This window comes from Taurulus bubalis (assembly GCF_910589615.1).
Source record: "Taurulus bubalis genome assembly, chromosome: 6".
Classification (NCBI taxonomy): Eukaryota; Metazoa; Chordata; class Actinopteri; order Perciformes; family Cottidae; genus Taurulus; species Taurulus bubalis.
In genome coordinates this window covers 24,654,846-24,679,409 of record NC_136594.1, presented here as the reverse complement: position 1 = coordinate 24,679,409, position 24,564 = coordinate 24,654,846, and the positions used below count along the sequence as shown (strand labels likewise).

At 47.0% G+C, this 24,564-nt stretch overlaps 1 protein-coding gene across 1 annotated transcript in view; it reads left to right on the top strand.

The window, feature by feature from the left end:
- Positions 1 to 441: 441 nt before the first annotated feature.
- adgrl3.1 (adhesion G protein-coupled receptor L3.1) overlaps positions 442 to 24,564 on the top strand; it is a gene marked incomplete at its 3' end in the record, with an annotated part of 77,636 nt that continues 53,513 nt past the window's right edge. Inside the window, exons 1-4 of the mRNA XM_079219251.1 lie at positions 442 to 641; positions 13,563 to 13,672; positions 21,052 to 21,066; positions 22,212 to 23,000. Coding sequence (XP_079075377.1) covers positions 451 to 641; positions 13,563 to 13,672; positions 21,052 to 21,066; positions 22,212 to 23,000 — 1,105 coding nt within the window. The 5' untranslated portion in view covers positions 442 to 450. The remainder of the gene's footprint in view (positions 642 to 13,562; positions 13,673 to 21,051; positions 21,067 to 22,211; positions 23,001 to 24,564) is intronic.

The following is a 24,564-nucleotide window of genomic DNA, read 5'->3' as shown; positions in this document are numbered from 1 at the left end:
CCAATCTCATTGGAATTAATGACATGTTAACTCTGCTTCAGGAGTGGATGTTTGCATCGAATTGGGAACTTCTGAGAATAACGAGGCATCGCCGTCTTTGGATTAATCTCTGCAGCACTAAATGCCTGTTGAAATTTGCCAGGCAATTTACTCTGTATCCGGAGTGATGTCTAAAACTGCTAACTGCAAAACAGTAATTACCAAGTTGCCTCACTCGCGACAGTGGACGTGCCCTTATGAATATTCGACTGTGGTGCTATTGTTTTCAGATAGTGCGGATAATTAGTCCATATGACAAGGGTACAAACGCAGTCTTAGTGGAACACAATATGTGCTTGTACAATTTAGTCCTCCGGTGAGTATATTTCAAAAGACCTCTCGACAAATAGTGTGTGTACTTTTTTTTTGTGTGTGTGTGTGTGTGTAGCCCTCGGCCGTGCCCCGATCCCCATGGCGGTGGTGAGGAGGGAGCTGTCCTGCGAGTCCTACCCCATCGAGCTGCGCTGCCCGGGCACCGACGTCATCATGATCGAGAGCGCCAACTACGGACGCACTGACGACAAGATCTGCGACTCCGACCCCGCCCAGATGGAGAACACCCGCTGCTACCTGCCCGACGCCTACAAGATCATGTCGCTCAGGTCAGTACTTGTGCGTGTGTGTGTGTGTGTGTGTGTGTGTGTGTGAGTGCTGCGTCGTGTCTGATACTTCCACAGACGGGAGGGGAGCACCTCAAGTCGAAAAAAAAGGAGGCGACGAGTAGTCTTTCTCACTCCCACGACAGTAGGGTATCTGTGTGTGTGTGTGTGTGTGTGTGTCTGCCACACATCCTGGTAAAGTGTCAACGTCAACTTCAGCGTTACTCGCGCAAAGTTGACAGCAAACACTGGCATAGAAAGGACAAACGGCTGTCAGACGTATGGTGTAACGAGGGGGTGGAGAAAAAAAAGAGGAGAAAAGGCAATGGAAATTCTGTGGAAAGCGGCGTGACCCGTGAGCCGCTCGCCCGCTCGGTTCCCGTTGATGCGGCACAGCGGCCGTACAGCTGTAGAAACCTTATCACACAATGGGAGTTACTCGAGTAGCACTTCCTCTACAAGCTGGCCCGCTTGATAGCCTCCTCTCCTGACAGCGCCAACCGAAGCCAGAAAGAGGGCTCTGGAGGATCAGCAGTGTCTCGCTGAACAGGGGTTACAATGCATGCCAGGTTTTTATGTAAGAAATTAAGCACCAAATAGCTCAACATCGATATTGAGACGAAATTGTAGAGTTGACTATTGTATGCTTTAACACAATATTTTGATATTTGATATTTTTGATGAAATAGTCAGCAAGAATGTGAATACAATGACCAAGTGGGTAAATTAAATAAAACAACACTCTTGTAATGGCATCCCTTTACTGTGATGCAGCCTTTAAAACCAGGAAAAGACTCTACTACAAAATCGTAGGCGAAATCTAGTCTCATATCACAATATCGACATATATTAATATATTGATATATTTGCCCATACGGGTAAGGTATCGTGGGATGAGAAATTGCAAAACTATTCATGAATTTGTGACAGTGGCAGCACCTTTTCAGCAAAACGTAGGAAAGGAACCGATTGAGCCAGAGCAAAAATAGAGGGGAAAGCAATGCTCTGTGTAATGAGAACGTCCGGATATAAATAATTCACTAATGCAACCATTAGTATCTCTGTTTTTCACACGTCACCTGACTTTGAGTGCTCTTCTCCTGCTGTCCAATTATTTCTCCATCTCTTTCTTTCCTCTCTCTCTCTCTCTCTCTCTCTCTCTCTCTCTCTCTCTCTCTCTCTCCTGCTCTCCATCGAACCACCTGTCTCTGTCGCGTGTCAGCGCTTCCGATTGCGACTGCTCTGGCCTGGCTCGGCCTCCTCTCTCTCCGCTCGCTCCGCCAGCTGCAGCTTGTGTGGCCACGGCTCTCCTGCGGCCCTGGCCATCCATAATTTATACACATGCGCGCGTGCACACACACACACACACACAGACACTCACAGCGTGTGCCACACGCAGCATACCCTGCCCAGGGGCTGCACCAGACTTTAAGCTCCAATTAGCAGAGCCAGAGGCCAGACTTAATCTTGAGGGGATCCTCCGTGGAGGTGACTCAGACCGGAAACAACTGTTTATCACACACATTTCATGTTTGTGCGTGTGTATGTGTTTGTTGCAAGATGCTGCGAGTGAGCCCGTCTCTCTGTGTCTGTGCGTACAATGCTGCAATGCTCATGCGTTTTAAAGCACTGGCATTATGTGTGCTCATGCTTGTATTGGCCGTATTGGAGGTTTGTGTGTTCTTGCATTCATTTTTTTAGCTCTTTTTTCCCCCCCTTACTTCCTTTTCGTCAGTGTGCTTCTGGCCCGTCTGCTTTCCCTCATTCCCTCTACGTCTGCACCGTCTCTGGTTTTTGAGAGCCCCGGCTCAACTGGCTGATAAAATCAGAGCATGTCCAGTGTTTCCTCAGTATCACATTCTCCCTTTGTTTTCCTCCCCACCACTCTCCAAGGCCAGGGAGTGTGTGTGGGTGGGTGTGTGTGTGTGTGTGTGTGTGTGTGTGTGTGTGTGTGTGTGTGGGTGGGTGGACGGGTATGTGTGTGTGCGTGAGTGCGTGTGCACGCCCCATACCACATAATTGGTCTTGATATCAAAGCCTCATATCTCCAGAGGGTCTCACAAGGCTTCTCAGGCAGCCTAGAGAGGACCTGATAGCGCTGCATTTCCCAGATTATCTCCCCATTGGGATACCCTGGGTTGAAGGGGAAACGAAGCCGCGGCCATGAAAGTTCTGCTTAATCTGTTTTAGCGATATGCCGGCCCCAGTTCAATGACTCACTCGGTTTTTATCGTGTTTTGAACTGAGATGCCTCTATTTCAAAATGGCTACTGAGCATTCTTTGTTTTAACGTCTGTTGCAGCTCACTTGGATGTTATTAAGGTTTTTACATTTATTTTTTAAAGCAGCTGCATTCAACATTCATAGCATTAATATAGCAGCAACACCAATATTTTATAATATAGTAATGTCTATCTGAGCAGGGAACGAAGTCACTCTGCCTCTTGTTGTTATCCGAGCTTCTCCTTGCTTTGAGCACATGCTAGCTTGCCCCGTTGGCTAGCTCGTGGCCGGCGCTCTGCGGCGGTTACAGCTGATAGCGCCATCTCGACCGACTGCGATGTTGCGGAAGTGTAGCATCAACGCTCCGGTTACCACCCTTAGCTCTGTCCGCAACATCGCCAAAGTTTTCATAGTGTTTGCAATGTTAGCACCGTTAGCCGTGAGCCGCTAGCTAGCCCCCGGCATTGAGAGCAGAAAGCAACCTCCCGCTCTGCCGATGGGAAAATCTCTTAAAACCTGCATTCTCATATTGTATAGAAGTCTACTTCTCTCTGATTTATTCCCTCAGTAAACATTGTAAACATGAGTCCATGTCTCAATCTCTAGTTTCAAGTCTTCTTCAATACAGCGTGATGTTCATTTAGTAAATGATGGTGCATTTAGAGTCAAACAGACCATAAAGCAGGGTATGCTTTAGGGCAGGCTTACTGTGATTGACAGGTCACTGCTACTAACAGAGACGTATACAGCTTCTCGACGTCTCTCCTCCATATTCCAAATATGGTCAAATATTTTCATCGGCTGCAACAAAAATCAACATGGCGTCGGCCGCAAACCAAGATGCCGAACTCGCCGAACTCGAGGCTTCATAGAGGCGGTCCACAAACCAATGGGTGTCGTCACGATGACTACGTCCACTTCTTATACACATTCTATGGTTGAAAGCCGTTGAAAGAGATTGAAATGCTCCCGATCTCGGCTCCTGCACATTAAGAAAATGTGCATATGTTTCCAATCTGTATTGTTTTATTAGGCTCACCCCAGTGGCTCAAGCTCAACTGCACTCTAAATGTGTTTCCACAAAAGAAAAAAATGGTATCAATTTTCAATCTTTTTTTTTCTCAAAGCGGCCGAGTTGGCTGCAGCCGAGGGTGTGGCTGGGCTGAGCGCACATTAAAGTGTCTCTCGGGAGGAAAGACAACAGAAGAATCGGAAAGGTTTGGCCTGCTCAACGGCACACGGGGAAGGGGTCTGGGAGCCAAAATGGCGGCAGGCCTAGCGGTCCGCTGACATAAAAGCGACTTGGCGGCTTCCACAGAGTTGCTTCCCAATGCGCTCCTTGTCTTTTCACCGATACTTGAGTGCTTCGCTGTTTCAGCGCATTCTCTCACCATCTCCCACCCCCAACACCTCCTTACCACCTCTGTCACCTTGTTTGCACACGTCCCCTTCCTCTCTCTCTCCTGCTCCATATTTCCCTTCCTTTCCCCCTTTTGGAGAAGTCCCCCAACGCAAAGGGAAACCAGGTTGACAAGAAAGACAAGGCCAGGGAGCTACCATCACCCCCTCCATATCTCCCTTCCTTTTGGAAGTGTTAAATAACAGCATCTTACATGTATTATTCTCCTATCTGTCACTCTTCATATATACATTTGTTGGCACTCCTCTTTTTCTCTCTCTTCTCTTCTCATTCCGCAAATTGTATTTCATCATCTCTGTCACTTTTCCTTTCTCCCTCACCATCTGTTTTTCGTTTCCATCAGCCCCTTTCTTGTCCCCCATCCATTCACTTTTTCTTTATGTTCCCCCAGTTCAGGGGGAAAGGTGAGGGTCTGCGGCTTAAAGTGCAGGGGGCTGCAGCATGTTGCCTACATGTTGCCGCATGTGTTCTATATCTTAGCATCATCCTGACCAAATGCACAGCTGGTTACAGGATTAAATCCCCCCCCCCCCCCCCCCTCCCTGGGGGGCAACCTATAGGCGCACCATCGCTGCAAAACGCACAGCTCTGCTCCGGCCCCGTGTGCACACGCGCCAATGAGTATGCACGCATTCCTTCACGAAACGGACTCGAGGAGAAATTGAGCGGGTTTCTCATCAGCTCCCCGGTCAACTTCTTCTGGCAGCCTGTCTCTTTGGTACCGAGTCGCAGCCTTCAAAGCAACCGGGCTAGTGTGCTAGCGCTTGAACATGTGTGTGTGTGTGTGTGTGTACAGTATGTGCGCGCAGAGGCATGCATTTTTCGGCGCGCACCCGCACCTTTGAACCTTTTCACGCGGGAGACTGTAAAGAAAACCTCTGAAGTTCTTTTCCTTTGACTCTCTGAATTATAGAAAACCACTTGAATCACAGAATGTGATCTAGTGCTGGCCGAGCACTGCAACCATTGAACTATGTCAAACAGTCTGCCGCCTTTTTTTGTGTATTTTCTTCCAGCGCATACCTGCACTTCATCCGCCCCCCGCCTCCCCCCCACACACACACACACACACACACACACTTGATTCTCATCTGTCTCCGTAAACACAGATGGAGAAACGAGCGCTCTAAACCATACATGAATCTTACATTTTTGATCATTATTCCGGCCCAGTGATTCCAAGAACAGAAAAACAATATTATCTACTAAATTGGAGGTTTGTGCCGAGGCTGCAGCTGTGTGTGTGTGTGTGTGTGTGTGTGTGATTTCTTGCAGAGGTGGACTCACCAGGATATTTACAATTATGTCTCGTTATTATCGCTCCCGACTTTTCTCGTCTCAGCCTGCTCACTCTTCGTCTCCCCTCTCTCCATTAACTACCCTGCTTCCCCGCTGAATGAGGTCATATCTGGAAATGTCCTACTTAATGTGCGTGTGTGTGCACCCGCGTTTGTGTGTGTGTGTGTGTGTTCCACCCTCATACAGTCACCACGGTTATAGGAGATGCCCTGCGGCACCCTGGGGGCCCAACTGTCACCCTTGCTCAGTGCGGTAATTAGGGCCCACACACACACACACACACACACAAAGATGCATATATTGAGAGAGAACATAGAAGTGCAGACACGCTTAAAGATGGACAGATTCCGGCACACAGTCGGCCCTGAAAGACACGAACGGGAACTTTCCTCCAGATACGTGACAGCAAACGAACGCAAGCGTTCCTTTTCTTTTTTTCTTTGAAGCCTCGTCATCCCAAAAAATGTCACTGCCATTCTCCATCCGCCCCCCCTCCACCCTGACTGACAGCTGTGGCGCTCTGCCCGAGCCTCTGTATTTCCACATGTCAAAGTCGCCGGCGTCTGACCCGTCTCCTCCCGCCGCTGCAGCTCTGCTAACCTTAGTTATCATGCTTCGCCGAGCGCCTAAACCGCGCGGGTGCCTGAGAACCGTTTGAGGAAAAGGTCTAGACGCCGGGCTCTCTTCCTCTCTCACACACACACACACACACACACACACACACACAAGCCTGACATCCAGAGACTACCATGTGAATCAGCGCCTCAGACACGTAGACAGTGACTGACTTTGATACTTTGACATTGACGCGCAGAACTAAACCAGGACACATGTAACAGCACTCCTGCTCTCTCACACACACACACACACACACACACACACACACACACACAGACACACATGTGCATGTACACTTTTTTCGATGTGTGCATCACGAGGTGAGTCTGACTAAATCCTGCGAGACAGTGTCTCGGTGCGGCGTGGCTCCGTCGTCTGGGGCGGCGTGTCGAGCGCCTCGCTGCTTTTTTTTCCCGCCCAACCGAGAGCGACAACCCGGCTGTCCGACACGCTACTCGTCTTTTAGCTTTCGGGGGGTTGGGGGTGGTCTTTGGTTAAACGGTGGAGAACGACGCGACACACTGATGGAAAAGGCAGGGGAGAAATGGGGGGGGGGGGAATGTCGGCGCAGGAATGTTGCTGGGTGGAATCGGGAGGAAGACTCCCCGAGCGTGTCCTGGAATCGGACGACGTGGAGGTTGCCATGGTTACCGGTGGAAGAGGAGAGGAGAAGGACGAGGGAGGGGAGGGGAGGAGAGGAGGGATGGCGTAGCTCAGAAAACTGTACTCTGCCGTGAGCCGCGCTTGCGAGAAAGAGGCCATAATGCGTGCGTGTGTGTGTGTGTGTGTGTGTGTTAAAACACATCAAATATTATTACCAATCATTTTTTTTCCCTCTTTTTTTCCTTTCTCGTGAAACAGTTCAGTAAGCTAAAAGATAATGTCCCTGCAGATAGAATATAAATGTGATTCACCGTCACCAACAAAATACGCTGTTTTTAACATGCTTCACATATCAAGTGTGCGTTCCAACACCCATCATACCGTACTACTTAGTATGCCGGAAAAGGTTAGTATAGTCCGACCAAAGTACCAGGATGTTCTAACTGCACCCGGTCTCTTTTCGCAGTATGCCAGCCTCGCCATGCGCGTGTGGCTGCTCCGGCCCACAATCCCCCGCGCTGCAGATGTGTGAGCAAGAGGGTCAGAGGTCAAAGTGTGACGAAGCAGTATGTCCTGATTGAGCGCGCACCGCTCTGCAGCAGTGCGTATACTTTGCAAGGGCGACTGCAGCAAAAGTTAAAAGAAAAAAGCAGACGGGAAGTAATTATACTCGCTTCTTTTCCACCTGGCAGGAAGATGGCAGGTTCAGAAGGGGGTGGGGGGTTCTGATGGAAGCACACACAGAATACATACGGTATTCATTGTACACACAGTATACTCTGTATACTGTGTGTACAATGGCACTTGACGTGCTCACTCAGAATAGGAGAAAAATGGGAGAGAATGACATCCTCCAGCCAAAATATTAATAATGTAATACATTTCAAAGCTTTTTTTTCTATTTTTCTTTTTTCCCAGTGGGGAAAAACAACATTATTTTACCTGTGGCTCATTTGACAGGCTGCTGGAGAGCTGACAGAAATGCAGGGGAGTGTGTTAGTGTGTGTGTGTGTGTGACGGTGTGAGTGTGTGTGTGTGTGTGTGTGTGTGTGTGTGTGTGTGTGTGTGACGGCGTGTGGGAGAAAGAGAACAAGAGAGACGGATCTGTCATTTTCTTTATAAGCGTAGTGTGTTGGTGGCGCTGGCGCTTTACCCCGTGGTAGACGTACGTATATACACACACACACACACACACAACACACACACACAAACACACACCTGTCTCCTCCTCCCTTTTCTTTTACCGCCATCCATCACAACCTCCTGCGTCACTCCTCAATTACTTACTACATCCCTGTTCCTCTGCATCCTTCCATCGTTTCCATCACTCCATTTGTCCGTCTCCGACATGCACTACTGTACTTGTGTGTGTCTGTATAACCACATCAGGGAGCTAATAAAGCAGAAATGAGGGCAGTAGCAGAGGAATCTCATAAGTGTTGTATGTGTGTGTGAGAGAGAGAGGGTGAGTGTGTATGGCCAGCCTAACAGCTTTTTATCCTGTAGCGAGATACAGTAACTCTGCTCTTTCTGATGTCAAATGGGTTTCCTGAAATCATCTCACCCCTCTTCCTTTTGTTATTTACAGAATTCTAATTCATGTTTTTTACCAACAAGTGGATTTTTCCCAGTTGTTTTTTTTGTTATCAGTATTTTTTTTTTTCAACTCAATTCCATTTATTTTGTATTGCTCAAAATCACAAATGTGCCTCTGAGGGCTTTACAATCTGTGAACATATTTCACAGATTTCCATGGGAAATATATTTTTAGATAATTTAGGCTGCAATTTATAACGGTATCATCGAGCGTTCATTCTTGTCAAGTTGTGTTTAATCTGTGGAACTAAGTGCTGCCTACTGCTGTTTTTGTTGGCCTCAAATCAAACTGCAGCAACATTCAATGACCGTAAACAGCGGAGAAAATATCAGATGTATGTTATTCAAAAAATAATCCCTCAAGGTCACTAGATTCTATACAGCGAAGAGAAAATAACGAAATGTATTCTTGATTAAAGGGAAAAAAATATGATCCCCACATGTGAATAACACTTTCGTATTTTGACACAAAATCATTGATCTTCTGCTCGTTATATTTCAAATCATTTCAGTCTCATCTGAACTATCTCCATTTCCTCGTCCTCCTCCTGGTTTCATGCATGCGTCACTGTCAACAGCAGAAAGACAGAATGTTTTGCATGGTCCGCCTGTTGCATGACTAACAAGATAGATTTCTCAATATTCTCAATATATATATCAACCATCCTGCTGGTATCTCGGCGTTCACACTGCCAGCCTTGGAGTTCAATTCGGATTAATTTGTTCAGATACGATTTGTTTGTCTGGCTGTTCATAATATTTCTTTAATGTGGTGTTATGTGTGGAGGAATAATTATAACAATAATAATAATAAACCTCACTGTCCCTGTATTGCAGCGGTCTTCTGTTTTTGTATTCACCAAGAAACTCCATCCAGCTCAGATTTGCCGAATACCGATTTGGACTATCGTAAAAGTAGCAGGAATTCTTTTGATATGACTGAGGTGTGTATGTTCAGACTGAGGCATGAAAGTGGCCGAATCAAGATTGAAGATTTGATTTGAAGATTTGTGCTGTTCACACAAAAGGCCACTTCATGCCTGCAGTCTGAATGTAGCATTTGAAAAAGAGAAGCTAACAGATGCTCAGCGATGCCTATAAAGCAAAGTTATGAGTTATGAGCTCTGTTCTCTGGTTTCTTCAATATGTAAAAGTGAAATAAGAAAAAAATCCCTATAAAATGGACACTCAAGGGAGTCACACCACTGTTCTGTAATCATAGACAGTAGATATTACGTATGGAGGTTTGGACATCATCATCTTTTCTTTCTGTGACATGTGGGGGCGGAGCTAAGTTCAACCGAACGCTGATAAAGACGTGAACCCTTTAGTAACACTGGTTACAAATGACTTTCATGGAGTGAGAACACAGTGAAAGTGTTAAAGTTCTAACATGAAGACACGCAAAACGCCACAGCAGCGACCTGTCAATCACCTTGTAGCCCCGCCCTAAAGCATACTCCTCTTTATGGTTTGACTCTAAATGGAGCATAATTTACTAAATGAGCATCATGATGTATTGAAGAAGACTTAAAACTAGAGATTAAGACCATAAACTCACGTTTACAATGTTTACTGAGGGAATAAATCAAGAGAGAAGTAGAGTCATTTTCTCATAGACTTCTATACAAAGGAGTTGCCCCCTTCTGGTCAGTAGAGAGAATGCAAGTTTGAAGACACTGAAAACTTGTCGCCTGCAATTACAGTTCAGTGCATCCGAGGAAAAAAAAAGCCCACTAGTGCTTATTCATACAAAAGTATGTTGAGCGACAGCACGCACAATGAGCACGGGCGTTCTAGATTAGAAGACTGTACATTTGCGGAATGCGGAATCGTTGAATGCTTTCAGAACTTCCAGTCGACTTTGCGACACTCGGCCAGCGTTCCCGAGAGTTTCCGTGGACTCACAGTGCTGCGGATGACGGCGGCGGCGCGGAGCAGAGCGGCCCGACTGCATTCGGATGTGGGTTCCGCCGAGGCTTTGTGCATCACTCACTCTCAGACACCTCTTTCAGCTCACGAGGATTAGCTCCCAGCTCTCACCCGCTCTGTAATTATATAGTTTTCCAAACACATCTGCACTAGAGCACAAGCGTGCACGCAGCCGGATGCACACACACACACACACACACACACACACACACACACACACACAAATCACATCATGCGCGCGCACTCGCAAACCATCACTCAGTCAGTCGGTTGGTGTTCTGAGAAGATGGAGACCGAGACGGGAGTGAAGGGAGGTCTGCCAAAACAAAGTGGGAAAAAAACAAAATACATCAGAGGCGATAACAACGGCGGCCCCCGCTGCAGCGCCCCCTCTCTCCGCCCGCCGTGGCATCGGCTTTTGTTAGCGAGCGGCTTTTTGTTTGTGCGTCGGCGCGCGTGTTGCGCGTCGCGGGGAAGAGAGCCAGCAGGCGAAGGCGGTATCCAGGCCACTGCCTTGTTTTGATGTGGTCATGCTAATTAAAACAAAAAAAAACAGAGAAAAAAGAAAAAGGAGCATTTCTGCCAACACCAAGAAAAACCACACAGGGGAAAAGAAAGAAATTAGGAGCTATTTAGGTTTGAAAGAATGTGGTGGGAGACATAAAAAATAAAAAAGGTTGCGAGCGGTTCGTGTTCTGCGTCTCCTTTGGACGTGGGTCAAAACGCAGAGAGGAGATAAATTGGGTGGATTTTGTTGATGTTTCATGTCGGAATGAGAGTGAGAAGGAGAAGGAGACGGTACTGGGGACATGAGGGAGTCTTTTTGGGATCTGACTCAGACTGCTGGCTCAGACGGAGCGGTGACGTCAGCACAGGCTTTGCTGAGGATGGAGGGATGAGGGAGGAAGAGAGGGAGGCTGGAGATGACGCCCCGAGGGGGAGGCAGGAACGATATTAGAGGGAGGATGGACACGGAGAGAAACAGTGGGGAAGCAAGCAATAAGAGGCCCACCGCATATATCTGGGTGTGACTTTGGGGGAAAAAATAAAAACTGCAGCTAAGTGGGTTTAAGGCAGATAAACAGACAGTCGGAATGAGGGACAGAGACGGAGGAACGGAGAGGAATAATTCCTCGGCGGGTTTCGGATGAAGACAGAGACCGAGGGAGAAATTGGTTTATTATCTTGGCTTAGAGGAGTGCGGGGTGACGGGAGGAGAAATAAAAGGTGGCGCCGACAGAAATAGATGGAGGGAGAGGGAGCGATAGCGGAGCGAGATTATGTCGAATCTTTGCTCCATACCCTCTGTTTTAAATAGCAGTCAATAACCTCTGGTGCGTCATGACTCAACCGTGAAAGTCCCAGAGAACAGACTTCTCTCTCTCGCTCTCTCTCTCTCTTATTTTGTTGCCTGTAGCATAAAGTAGGAACACACACGAATACCCACAGCTAGTGCAACAACCCAAAGTTTCTTCAAAAACACATCTGCTTCTTTATCCAACACTGTCTGGTCCCTGCTTCTTCTTCTCCTTTTTTTTTCTGTGTTGCATTTCACTTCTTGACCTCGCTGCCCTTTTGTGTCATTTGGCTTATTTATTTCATCCTCCATTCTTCTTTCGGCTTTTTAAAATGTATTTATTTATTTATTTGTATTATAAGCATACCAAGAACCCCCCCCCCCCCCCCATCTAAATGTTTGTGTGTGGACATATGTATTCCTACACACAACGCCTGAGGCAGCACTTTTGTTGTGATGACATCATAACTACAGGATATTGGATAGGATATTTTGTTCCCGCTCTCCGCGAGGCCTTTCCATGTTTGTGTTTGTGTGCGCTCTGATTCACCTTTGTGGGCCAGCCAGTCGCATCCGTCGGTCACGTGTTGCGAGCAAAGTTGCCACAACTCGCACTGATGACAGGTGACCGATGATGAAGGCACCGGGGCAAGAAATTAAAAAGCAGAGAGGCGAGAAAAGAAGAAGTGGAGGGAGGGAGGAGAGGAGACTGGCGGGTATTGTTATTAGAATATGACAGGCAGCGCGACACATAGGAGTTTTAAAACCTTTTGAACTTACATTACGCCTCTCGCTTTGACCACCGATACACACCAATGTGTGTGTGTGTGTGTGTGTGTGTGTGTGTGTGTGTGTGGCTACATTGGCTCTCTGTGTTTTTAAGTGAATATTGAACCTAAAATTAAATTAGCTCTCATGCATATTCCATTATGCAAAATGGAACGATACTGTAAGAAAAGAGACTTGAGGGGTTTGAGCACGCTCATTAAAAAAAAAAAAAAAAAAAAAAAAAAAAACTCAATGGGAGAATTTAAAAAAAATGTAAATGTCGTCTGTTTGACAGGTGCGGCGGGAAAAAGAGGGACAGGCGGGAGGGTTGTACTAATTGAAAGAAAATACTCGCCGGCCTTCTTGAAGTGGGGCATTTGGTCCCCACACGTGACGCAATTCTTCACTCGCGTTGTTTCAATGAATTATTTAAACCAGGACGGGTCACTGAGACAAAGTGGCACTTCGGCGCGCGGCAGCATCCCGTCGTCGTCACGAGCATCCGTCGTGATCATTTATGGGCTCCAGCCGTCCGCCGACAAATCATCTTGGGCTGTGAGGCCCGCAGCATGTTTAATTACTATCACATAAATGTCACGTGTGCATTTTTTATAGGCGCACATCTACTGTACACATGCATGGACCCACAAACCCCCCACAGCCACGCGCTGTGCTGCCAACACGCGTTAGCGAGAGTGAGGAATACTTACTTTTTGTGTGTCAGAGGACACTTGATAATTAAAATTAATTATCTGGAGTCTGGAGCAAAATACTGTTGGAGCCATAGGTTATTGTTCTCACTGTTACTCACACACACGCAGCAGAAGTGTCCTCCCACAGCCGCTCTTCAGTCGCCATTGTGGGCCACCTTGGGCTCGCTCCAACTCAAGGATTCCATTAGTGTAATGTCCACTCCAGGTGTACCAGTAAGGACACACTTTCGGCTCTTTTGTCAACCCAAAGGGTCCTTTAAACCCACGGTGACACTCGAGCGTCAGGGTGAGTGCAGTGAACCGAACGAGGGGATAAAATACATCTCGGTGTATGTAGCGTGTCTGTGTGGGGTTTTATTGAGTGCTTTGGCCTTTTAAAAAAAGACTCCTGAGCATTTACTGCGTCTGTGCATCTGAATGTGTTGAGCTAACATGTGTGTCGCTTCCCCTGACAGATGCAACAACCGTACGCAGTGTGCGGTGGTGGCCGGGCCCGACGTCTTCCCCGACCCCTGTCCCGGCACGTACAAGTACCTGGAGGTCCAATATGAGTGCGTCCCATACAGTAAGTACCTCTTATCCCTGTAATGGCACTCTGTGCTATATGTTTGAGTCAGGCTGGTCTCATCCAGCATTCGTATTTTTGTAATTCGTAATTTCTCCCATACATGTTTTTTCCCTTTATACGTATAAAGGCCTCTAAACCCCACACCTGGCGGGCAGAAGGGGAGGTGGATGGGTCCAACAAAGGGCGATCTTGTTTTCATCTAAGAACACAATTGTAACATTTGAATTGCTTAAAATTTTCGTATGCAGCGTTCGGTTGAACTTAGCTGCAGCCTCTCGTGACCCTTCTGGTTGATTTTTCGCCAAGATGGCAAAGGTCAAAAACCAAGATGGCGACGAAAATTTGATGAAAATGAGGACCGTAGTCCACACTCCAATGAATGACCTTACTGTGACCTCGTCCACTTTTTAAATACAGTCCATGTCTTTCAGTGGCAACATTCATCCTGGATGTCAACGCAGACGTCTTGGAAATCATCACATCTTTAAGATCTCAATACGTGCCTTTTCTTTCTTTTCTAAGCCTGACATTTTTTATACCGATTTATCAAAAGTCACATCCCCTTTGGGAATGGGAAACTCTAATCGCACCGTTCTGTGGGAAACTCCGAGGGAGGAAGGACGGATGGGCTCCAGTGACAGCAGATGGTGACTTGACCTTTGACCGCGCAATAACAGACTGGGAGGTCGAATTCACTGGAGGGAAACGTCCATGGGACATAGTTGCTAAATTTACCAACAACTGTGAAACTTTCATTTAAAAAACTATTTCTATCCAGCATAGTTTCCCCCCAAAATCTAGGTTACAGCTCATTGCATAATAAATGCATGAGGATTCAGGGTGGAGACTAAGAGAATTAAAGACGTCTATTTGCCCTTGATGTTTATTTAACACGGCATTCCTGCTTGGAGGATTTGTCCAACGGCAAAGCAAAAAATGCAACTTCTGTGACTAAATCTCAAGTGGTTTCTAGTTTTCTATCAAAAGAGGCATTCAAATTCACTTTGTTCACGCGGCAGTGACAGTAGATTTTTTTTTGCCACATGTTGTGGTAAACCTTACCAAAATAATGAATGATAATAATAATGGTTTATGTTAAAATTATAGAACAGCTATAAAGGGACATAAAAGTACAAGCATTGAATGTAGTAAAAAAAAAAAAAAACTTTCTCAATCGAATAATAGACTTACTGCACCTTGAGTGGCAGATTCCAAGCATAACCTTCAGATGAAAATAGATGACAATCAGTTTTTGCATGTCTAATGTCGCCCTGAATACTTTCAAACTGCTCCATATTACATCGAACGAGCTCGCAGACGCAGCACAAGAGGCTGCGTGGGAGCTGTGAAGCAGAAATGTGTCTATTTCTGTACACGTGAAGCACTGCACGTCTTATTGCCGTCTCTTCTTCTTCTTCTTCTTCTTTTGCTCGCTACAAACATCTCCGCGGTGGAAGTCATAAAAGAAAGGAGGACATGCAGAGTTGAGATAAAATAGTTAGGATTCATCCAAAGTCAATTTAGGGCTGTCTGTAAATCTTACTTTTCTGCCAAAGATAGAATGGAAAGTGGATTGAGGCGCGGTCGTTCTGAAGAAATTTGGAGTGAAATCTTGTTTCGAGTCAACTGCCTTGTGTCTTCTCGAGAAAAAGAAAACCAAAGTAAATTAGCTTCTCCTTAAGCATAATGAGTTGTATGTGCACTGGGTAAACTTGTGTTCCCTCCCCCTCCATCTTCCTACAATAACAAATGACTGGATTTAACAGATTTTTGTATTTTCCTATTATTTACTTAAATTTCCGAGCTGCAGAAAATCACAGAAACTTTTTTTTTAATTTGTTCTGTTTTGTCTGAGCGGACAGGCCTGGCACGACGATGCCTGCAGACGGCCAAGGTGATCTCCCACACTGAAGCATTCAATTATGTCCGGCTAAACGGCTCCTGCCTGGCGTCTAGAATGACCAGCAGATTAAATAATAGGACTATCAGAGCCCTCTCTGGAGCAGATGGAAACACAACCTGATACCTGCTTAATGCCCCCACCACGTTGCTCGCCCGGGGCACGCACACGCACTCGCACGCCGCACACAACGCGAGTGTGTCGGCGTGTGTGTGCGTGTGTGTGTGTGTTTTCTTTCGGGTTTGAAACTTCTCTGCGTGCTCCGTCACTTAAAGAAAAGAAAAAAGCTTGTAGATGAAACGCTGGAAGGGAGCGGTAGAGCTCAGGAACAACTCAGGGTGAAGGAAGATGAGTTGCATGCGGATCTGATAAACAATGGGGCCGCCAGGGTAACGTCCACACACACACACACACACACACACACACACACACACACAGCAAAAATAGACAGCGTCTGAACACCGAAGTCATTAGAGAGCTCAGCTAACAGAGGCGGGAAGAGAAGGTAGAGAAAGAGAGAGATGGAGTATTATAGAGAGAGGGAGAGAGAGAAAGAGAGAGAGAGAGAGAGAGAGAGAGAGAGAGAGAGAGCCTTTGACAGTACATTAGCAGGTCGGTGTACTGACTAAGTGTCGGTCTGGATCAGGTAGCACGGCGTGATGCGCTACCTGCTTGGCCTCCTGCGGGTGTGTTCAGCCATGTGAGATGTCGCTCAGCGTCGCAAAGAAAAATATGAAGTATAAAAAAAATCATAGGTGAAACTCGTTCGGGCCGTTGCAGGTCGATTCTTCTCAAGGAAAATTCATGATTTTATAATCTCGAGAATGTGCGGTTTCTCTTCGCCGCAGTCTCTGAGAACATCCCCAGTATATTTGTTTCTCGTACATTTGGGGGATTTTAGAATAAATGTTGCCACTTCAACCTTAGAGAATATCAGATTTATTTTCCTTCTCAAATTTGCGAGAGTTGAAAGTCATACATTTAGTATGACTTTATAGTCTCGCAAATTGAGATTGTTGGCAATTGTTTTCTCAAAATATGACCCCCTCCAACAATTGACTTCAAACCCTCAACTAGTTCTTGGACACCATGACTCCACACTGAACATCGTTTCGTCTCAGAATAACTCGAACTCAAGCCCCTCATAGCGCATCCCTAAAATATTCATGAAATCAATTTCCCCTGAAGGGGCGTAATCGTGTCCTTCGTGAACAAGATACTTTAGGCTCGCTGACACGTCAGACCGGAGATCCAGCCCGTCCGCGATCGAGGCGCGCTGCACGCGGCAAATCAATGCTGTCAGCGGCGTTGTTGTGAAAGAGACGTTAAGCGGCGATGCATCTCCAAAATGTTGCCATAAATCAAAAAGGGGATCAATAGCGGGGGGGGGGGGGGGGAGGCTCGTCTTCCTGAAATATGTGAGTGCGCACTCCAACCGACGCGTTCCTAAAACACTCGACAACAAATCATCGCATTTATATCTGGAGGCTCGACGGGACGTCCGTAAGTCAAGTAGTTTCCCCCTTCGACGTTTTAGCGCGGCAGGTAGCGCTGGTTGTCGCGTGGGAACACCTGATGCCCCCCCCGACCTCTGAGCCCTTGAGGTCGCTATCAGACACTCGACTGCACGGAGACGCCAAAGAGACGCCGCTTAATGCTGCGGATGTGCTTCCCCTCTCAGCAACGGACGTTTCCACTCCACACGGATATTGTAAACAAATCTCAAAGTGGGTTGTAAAACAGCTAATTAAATTATGTGCGGCTCAGTTTTTCTGGGGAAAATTTTGCACCCCCGCCCCTCCCTCTCTCCTTTTTTTTTGTTTCCTTGAAGATTTTTTTTGGCTCGCTCTAACTTCACAGCTCTTCATCTCTCCTCCCTTTTACACTGCAGGTTTCTTTGGCTCTTTTCCAAAGCTAAAATCAAGTGCGGTACGAGACTGCGTGGCGGTCGTGTGCCAAAACTAGCCCGGCTAGCTCTGGCGGTAATTAGCCACCTGTGTATACTTGTTCATGGCACTGTGGGCGGACTATAAATATCCAATACATTAGCACGCTACTGTACAAAGTACTTCTCCGAGGCAGATGCGTTTTAATCTCCACAGATGCGCTAATGCTGCAGGAGAAAAAAAGAAAGAAGAAGAAAAGATAGACGACGATTAGCAGCGTATCATTCGTGGTCATCTGTGGGGAAAAGAAAAAAGAAAAAGGGGGTCTGGGAACGCTTGGGATCGTGTCTATCCATTTCCTCATCTTCATGCAGCGAACAACCCCCCGTCTCTCCGCCTGTCGTTATGAAGCAATTAGCCTACTAGCTCATTTAGTGTATTAATCAGAAAAGCCAGTGATATGTTATGCAATACCCATGCAGTCTATTTTAGACAATAGACGTGGCTCAGTAGGAGAGCTAATTAAAAGATAAAATCACCTTCTTGTCTGTCCAATTAAAGACTTCTGTCAGATTGGACCCTTGGAATAACTTCATCGTGATAACATGAGAAAGGGCCACGTGTGTGTGTGTGTGTGTGTGTGTGTGTGTGTTGTCGTGGAAACACTTGCCCAGAGCCAGGATTCTGTCCTTGTGCGTGCGTGTGTTTGCGTGTGCACATATGCGAGGAGACTGCACGCTTCCCGGAGACGGCGAGGGGGAGAGATGGACAGGAACCAAAAGAGACAGAAGGAGAGAGAGAGAGGGGAGAGAGAGAGAGACTGAAGCGAAAAGGGAGCAAGAGCGACGGCCGAAACCGAGATAGAGAGAAAATAGGTTAGACGAGGGCAGCAGACGAAGAACAGAAAGAATGAATTAGCTGATAATGAAGAAAAAAAGGACACGGCGCGAGAGGTGGACAGGGGTTTTGGGTTTGAGGGGGATTTACAGAGGACGTGACAGAGAACGAGGACAAGGGGCGAGCGAGGACGGCAGCAAGTGAGGAGGAGAGGACGGAGAGGAATAATAGAATAATGGAGAGAGGGGCGGGGGGAGAAAGTGGTCCGTGTTCCGATGGATGACCTTGGGCTTTAGCCGGGCTGAGCTGATCGGAGATCAGAGAGACTGGTGGGCGCTCGTCTGCTGGGAACACGGGCATTCCAACGCTCACACACACACACACGCACACACACACACACACACACAGTTTTTCCTCCTCGACGAATACCTACTTATTAAACCATATGCTTTCAATAAAAATGCTAATTGTCTTTACGCCGCGCCACAGTCGGGTTTACGCTGCTGTGTAAAGGAAAGAGAGAGAGAGAGAGAGAGAGAGAGAGAGAGAGAGAGAGAGAGAGAGAGGGGGTATCCGAGCTGTTCATGTGATTAAAGTTTGGAAGAAACTATAACCGCGGATACTAATGAATATTTAGATGATTTTTAACGAATATGAAAACGAGACAGGCGACACACTGTCACAGCAGAGCGCTTCTGTTGGTGCTGTTGTTTTCTAATATTCCTCCAAAGCCCTGCTAGGAAGGAAACCAGCAGCTCGTCAACAGTGCAGTCTAAGTGGTCCTGCAAACCATCGGTTCAAAGACAGTCTCTCTCGTTGGAGCTTTTCCTGAAAACGAGGACATTTTGAGTCGTCGTAGTATTTCGTTTCTCTCTCCCGCTGCTAACCCGTCAGAAAGGCCTCTCCTCGCTCGCTCCGGCCCGACCTTGGGACGACCTTTCCGACCTACGGCTGTATATCCACTCTGTCAAATCCAGAAATCCACCGAAAAAATGAACGGCTTCGATTTGTGAAGCAACACAACAGAACCCGTTCATTTCTTACCCCTGTCACGGAGATCAAAACCAAATCTCCCAATGAGGTCACCGGCGGGGGAGGCGTCCCTTAATCCGGCGAAACAACAAGCTGCGACACAAATTGAATGACATTTTGTTTGACATTTTGTTTGCCATTTGGTGTACTTGTTGCCGCCACACTTGTTTTTTTCATTTTGAAATCTATTAGCCGCTGTCAACCTTGAACTGCGCGGGGTTTTTTGCCCCCGTCTTGTCGTGTCTGGGAAGGTTGTCGAAGAATCTCAGGTGATGCGAAGTCCTTGTTGTTGTGTGTCATTAATCCTCGTCACCTCAACCACAACGCGTCTCTTTGTATTGTTTAAATGTATGCGTGTGTGTGTCTGTGTGTGTGTGTGTGTGTGTGTGTGTGTGCGTTCGCCACATCAATATCCGTCGTTCCAATGCTCGGCACGGACACACTATCTGCTTTCTCTCACAGGGGAACTGCTTCCTTGTGGTGAACCGTTTTATATCTTCACTAGTAACGGCACACACACACACACACACACACACACACACACACACACACACACACACACACACACGCTTGTTTTAGGTTTAACACGATCTCCTCCCAGAGATTGCTTATTTATCGGGGAGATGTGCTAAGCCGCACCAGTTACCATGCATTTTTCATGAGCCGAACAGCCGAGGTGTGTGTGTGTGTGTGTGTGTGTGTGTGTGTGTGTGTGTGTGTGTGTGTGTGTGCTTGCATGTTTCTGCGCGTCACACTTGTTTGTATATAAACACGTCTCCAGGCTGTTGATGAGTTTTGGATTCAAAGGATTTATGCATAGGCCGTACAATGCTGGTGCTATATATATATAAAAATATAAATAAATGTGTGCCATCCGGAAGTCCTTCCAAATGTGTATTCCTTTGAGGACCGTCTCCTCTCCCCTCCTCTCCCCTCCTCTCTCGGGGGACCAGTTCCATTCAGCAGGTCCCTAACGGTCTTGAGAGACACGAGGGCACTGCCTGCAGGATTAGGTTTCTGCCATGTTCACATCCCCCCCACCCAAGGGAGCAAGGTGGAATGGAATTCATATGTTTAAGAGGCCTCCGAGCGAGTGTGCACGTTGTGGGAAGCTCTGAGGGATAGCGGTTTGGGATGTTACAGACCCCCCCTCACTTGGGTGTTACGAGAGAGGAGGGGTGTTGAAGCAAACCATTGCTCCCAGTCGGCTCATACACGGAGGCGCGCAGGGCGGGGTGACACGCCGAGGAAGCGTTTTGGCGCGATCAGATCAATTTTCCGGTTTCGGTGGCCCTGCCGCTATTAGCATACATTAAAGAGCTCGTTATCTGTTTTCGCCCCGCGCAATAGGGTCGCCGTAGCTACTGTGAACGGTGGTTTTGCCATCAGTATTCCTCTCGATCTCTCAGCGTCTGCATGGCACGCGTGTGTGCCCCCGCTCATACGTGTGCGTGTGTGTCTGTGACATATGCGAGATGCATTACTGTCAGAGAGCTGCCCCGCTCCTCAGACGCTTACGTAATGCTGTTACCGATCACACATGGAGAGCATCCTGGCGCTCTCACAAGGTTAGGATGAAATATGAGAATGATTTTGAAGATCCGAGATTGTATTATCATGATTTCCTTATGATTGCATCATTAATCTATTTTTGTCTCTTGTCTCTCTCTCTTTCTTTTTATCCCCCCCTCTTCAAATCTATCTGCCTATGGCTCGTGCAGAAGTGGAACAAAAAGGTAAGCCTGTGAAACGAGCACGTTCCACATTCACGCACGCGCCAATAAAAAGAGGGAAAAAAGACCCGGGGTTGTGGGTGTCACTTTTTGATGCGAGCGCCTGAGGCGTTTTGTACCTCGTGGTGGAATGACATCCCTTTCAAAGTCACTACTCCTATTTTAAGACCGCTTGATCTCAGTGTATAGAGGCAATTTAGAAACACTGGTTCTCATTAGACTCACTCCGCGCCCATATTATTTCATGCTATCGCGCAGAATGTCACTTAACAAACTCTCCGCGGGTCGAGCACGTTTTTTACGAGGGGCCAATGAACAGAGAACTGCATTGACATTTAATATTTCAAAATGCTTCCCCATGATATGGAAATGGTGCCAGTGCTTTGAAACAGCCAATGAAAACTCAATCAACATTCCTCCACGCCCACCCTTTTTTTTTTTTTTTTCGCTGTATCGGAAATTGTTCTTGGGGACGGATGGGGAAACCACAATGCACATCTGGTGCGCATGGGACAACATTCCAGTTAAATTACAAAAAAGGTCCCAGTGACTCCGGTTCGCACCGCCTTTGCCAGAATTTACTACGTCTCCCACATCACTCGTAAAAAACATGACCCCGGTATTCAAAGATGGGAATACCGCGAACCGACTGGGAAATGAATTATTGTAACAATTGCAGAAACAGCAGGCGATAAAAGGCGTGTTCGGCTCCACAGTTGGTTGCTCCTGACAGAGATAGAAAAGGAAGGGAAAAGGAAGAAACAGCTATGAGACTAATGAGGAGCAAGGGAGGGAGAGAGGGAGATGCAGGGAATTGAAGGGAAAGGGGAGGGGAGCAGAACAAAATGTGCCATTTTCTCTTTTTCTCTTAGCTGCGAGAGCGGGGCATTATCTGTTGAATGGGAGGCATGCTGTTGCCGCTCTTAAGAATGACAGTAACTATACAACACCCGAATCACAACACAGTAAGCCTATCGTGTCATCGTCACTCACTGGCGGTTAAGCTCGAGTTGCAACACAATTCGACATTTATAAAACGAGGCACAAAAAAAACGCTTCCCGGGCACTGTCAGAAAGGATGAGGAGAGAATGGTTGGCATTTCACAAGCGTAAAGATGGGTCTAATGCGTTGCTGTTTGCTCCTTCAGTGTTTCTCTGCCCCGGCATTCTGCGAGGAGTGTACCAAAGCGAGCACCTCTTCGAGTCGGACCACCAGTCGGGCGCCTGGTGCAAAGACCCTTTGCAGGCCTCGGACAAGATCTACTACATGCCCTGGACGCCGTACCGCACGGACACGCTCACGGAGTACTCGTCGAAGGAGGACTTCATCGCGGGCCGTCCCACCACCACCTACAAGCTGCCGCACCGCGTGGACGGGACCGGCTTCGTGGTCTACGACGGCGCGCTGTTCTTCAACAAGGAGCGCACCCGCAACATCGTCAAGTTCGACCTGCGCACCCGCATCAAGAGCGGCGAGGCCATCATCGCCAACGCCAACTACCACGACACGTCGCCGTACCGCTGGGGGGGGAAGTCGGACATCGACCTGGCGGTGGACGAGAACGGGCTGTGGGTGATCTACGCCACGGAGCAGAACAACGGGCGCGTGGTGGTGAGCCAGCTCAACCCCTACACCCTGCGCATCGAGGGCTCGTGGGACACCACCTACGACAAGCGCTCCGCCTCCAACGCCTTCATGATCTGCGGAGTCCTGTACGTGGTCAAGACCGTCTACGAGGACGACGACAATGAAGGGACGGGGAACAAAATCGACTACATGTACAACACGGATAAGAGCAAGGAGGTGGCGGTCGGCATACCGTTCCCGAATTCCTACCAGTACATCGCCGCAGTGGATTACAACCCCAGGGACAACCTGCTGTACGTGTGGAATAACTACCACGTGGTCAAGTACTCGCTGGACTTCGGCAACAATGGTAGGTCCCACTTTCAACCCTATTCCCTATTCCCTAGTCCCTATTCCCTATTCCCTTCCCCCACCTTCCTCCTGCCATTCACAATGACCTGTTTTCTATCGAGTACCATGGGTAAAAAGAAGGAAAAAGTACTTTTCCCAGCTAAATTTATTGGACAGGCTGATGTGATTCCGTTAAATCTTCACATGGAATACCCTGGCATATTGGTAATGCTTTTAATATCCATTCATTTTAATATTCACAATGATGAATGCTTTTTTCTGTTGTTGTGACATAAGGAATACTTACAGCCACTAATCTTCCTCTAATAATTAATTCTGCAAAATGACTTGAAGGAGGAGGAAAAAGGAAAAGCACCATCTGTGCTGTCACGATTTTTCAATTATGACTGCTCCACCCCCACCCCCCTATGGTGTCTGCGTGTTTCTGCAGAATTAAAAAACAAACCAAGGGAAAAAACTTTTAGAAATGGTCCTGGATACACGAGTGCCGTTCAAATTGTCTGCAGAGTTGCAAAAAACGTTCCGGGCTTTAGTCGACCAAAGTAATAACTTGTGAAGACTGCCTTGATCTGCACCTTTAAAGGAATATATCTCTAATGATATTATGCTGAGCCTTACATACTGTAAATGCCTCTTGCCTTTTACTGTACCACTTGCCAGCCTTCTCTTTCATCCGCCCCCACTCCCCACCCCCGAGCCGCTTTACTTTAATCGTAATGCACTCCTCAAGAGCGGAGCCAGGAGTGTCTGGAGGGAACAGGAACCGATACCGCTTTCACACAGGACATCCACTTATGATGACGGGCTGAGGACACTTCAACCTCTGTTGTTGTTGTTTTTTTCTTGCTTCATTGGCGACCCAGTTACACGATGCTGCTGTCGAAAAGGTTCATCTCCTCTCAGGGACCCAAATCTGCCAATGGAGTCACGCACACATTAACCCTCAAACGCGACAGCAGTCAGCTGCGTTTCACTAAAAGCTTTGACGAACTGTCGGCTGTTCGGATGCCGAGCGGGTCGCATGCAGAAAAGATTAGCTAGCCGGTAAACACTGTGTCGTAGGTGGAGGAGACCAAAACAGAGCAAATAAAAGGAGAGAAAATATTGTATTTATAATAACTACACGCTATTTAGCATTAGTAAAACATATTCATCATTTATAAAGCATTGTTCCAACATGATACTTAACAAATACTTAACTAACAACTAGTAACCACCTGAATTAATCTATATAAAACATGTTTATAAAGCACATGTTAACCATTAGTGCATCATCTATAAGTCCTTAATAATTGGTTTGCAATATATATAAATTACTTAATAGGTTTGCATATTTCTAAAGTATGAAAACCCAATCATGAAATGCATAATAGTCAAGCTTATTAATCAAGAATAAAACATTTATAACTGCGTTTATGAATTGCATACTAATGAGTTGCTAATGAGTGTTCATGTTGGAACAATGCTTTATGAATGTTGACTTAAGTGTGTACTCATGCTTAACTAATGCTAAATAGTGTGTAGTTAATATAAAGTGCTACCTTACTCCCCTTGGCCTGCCC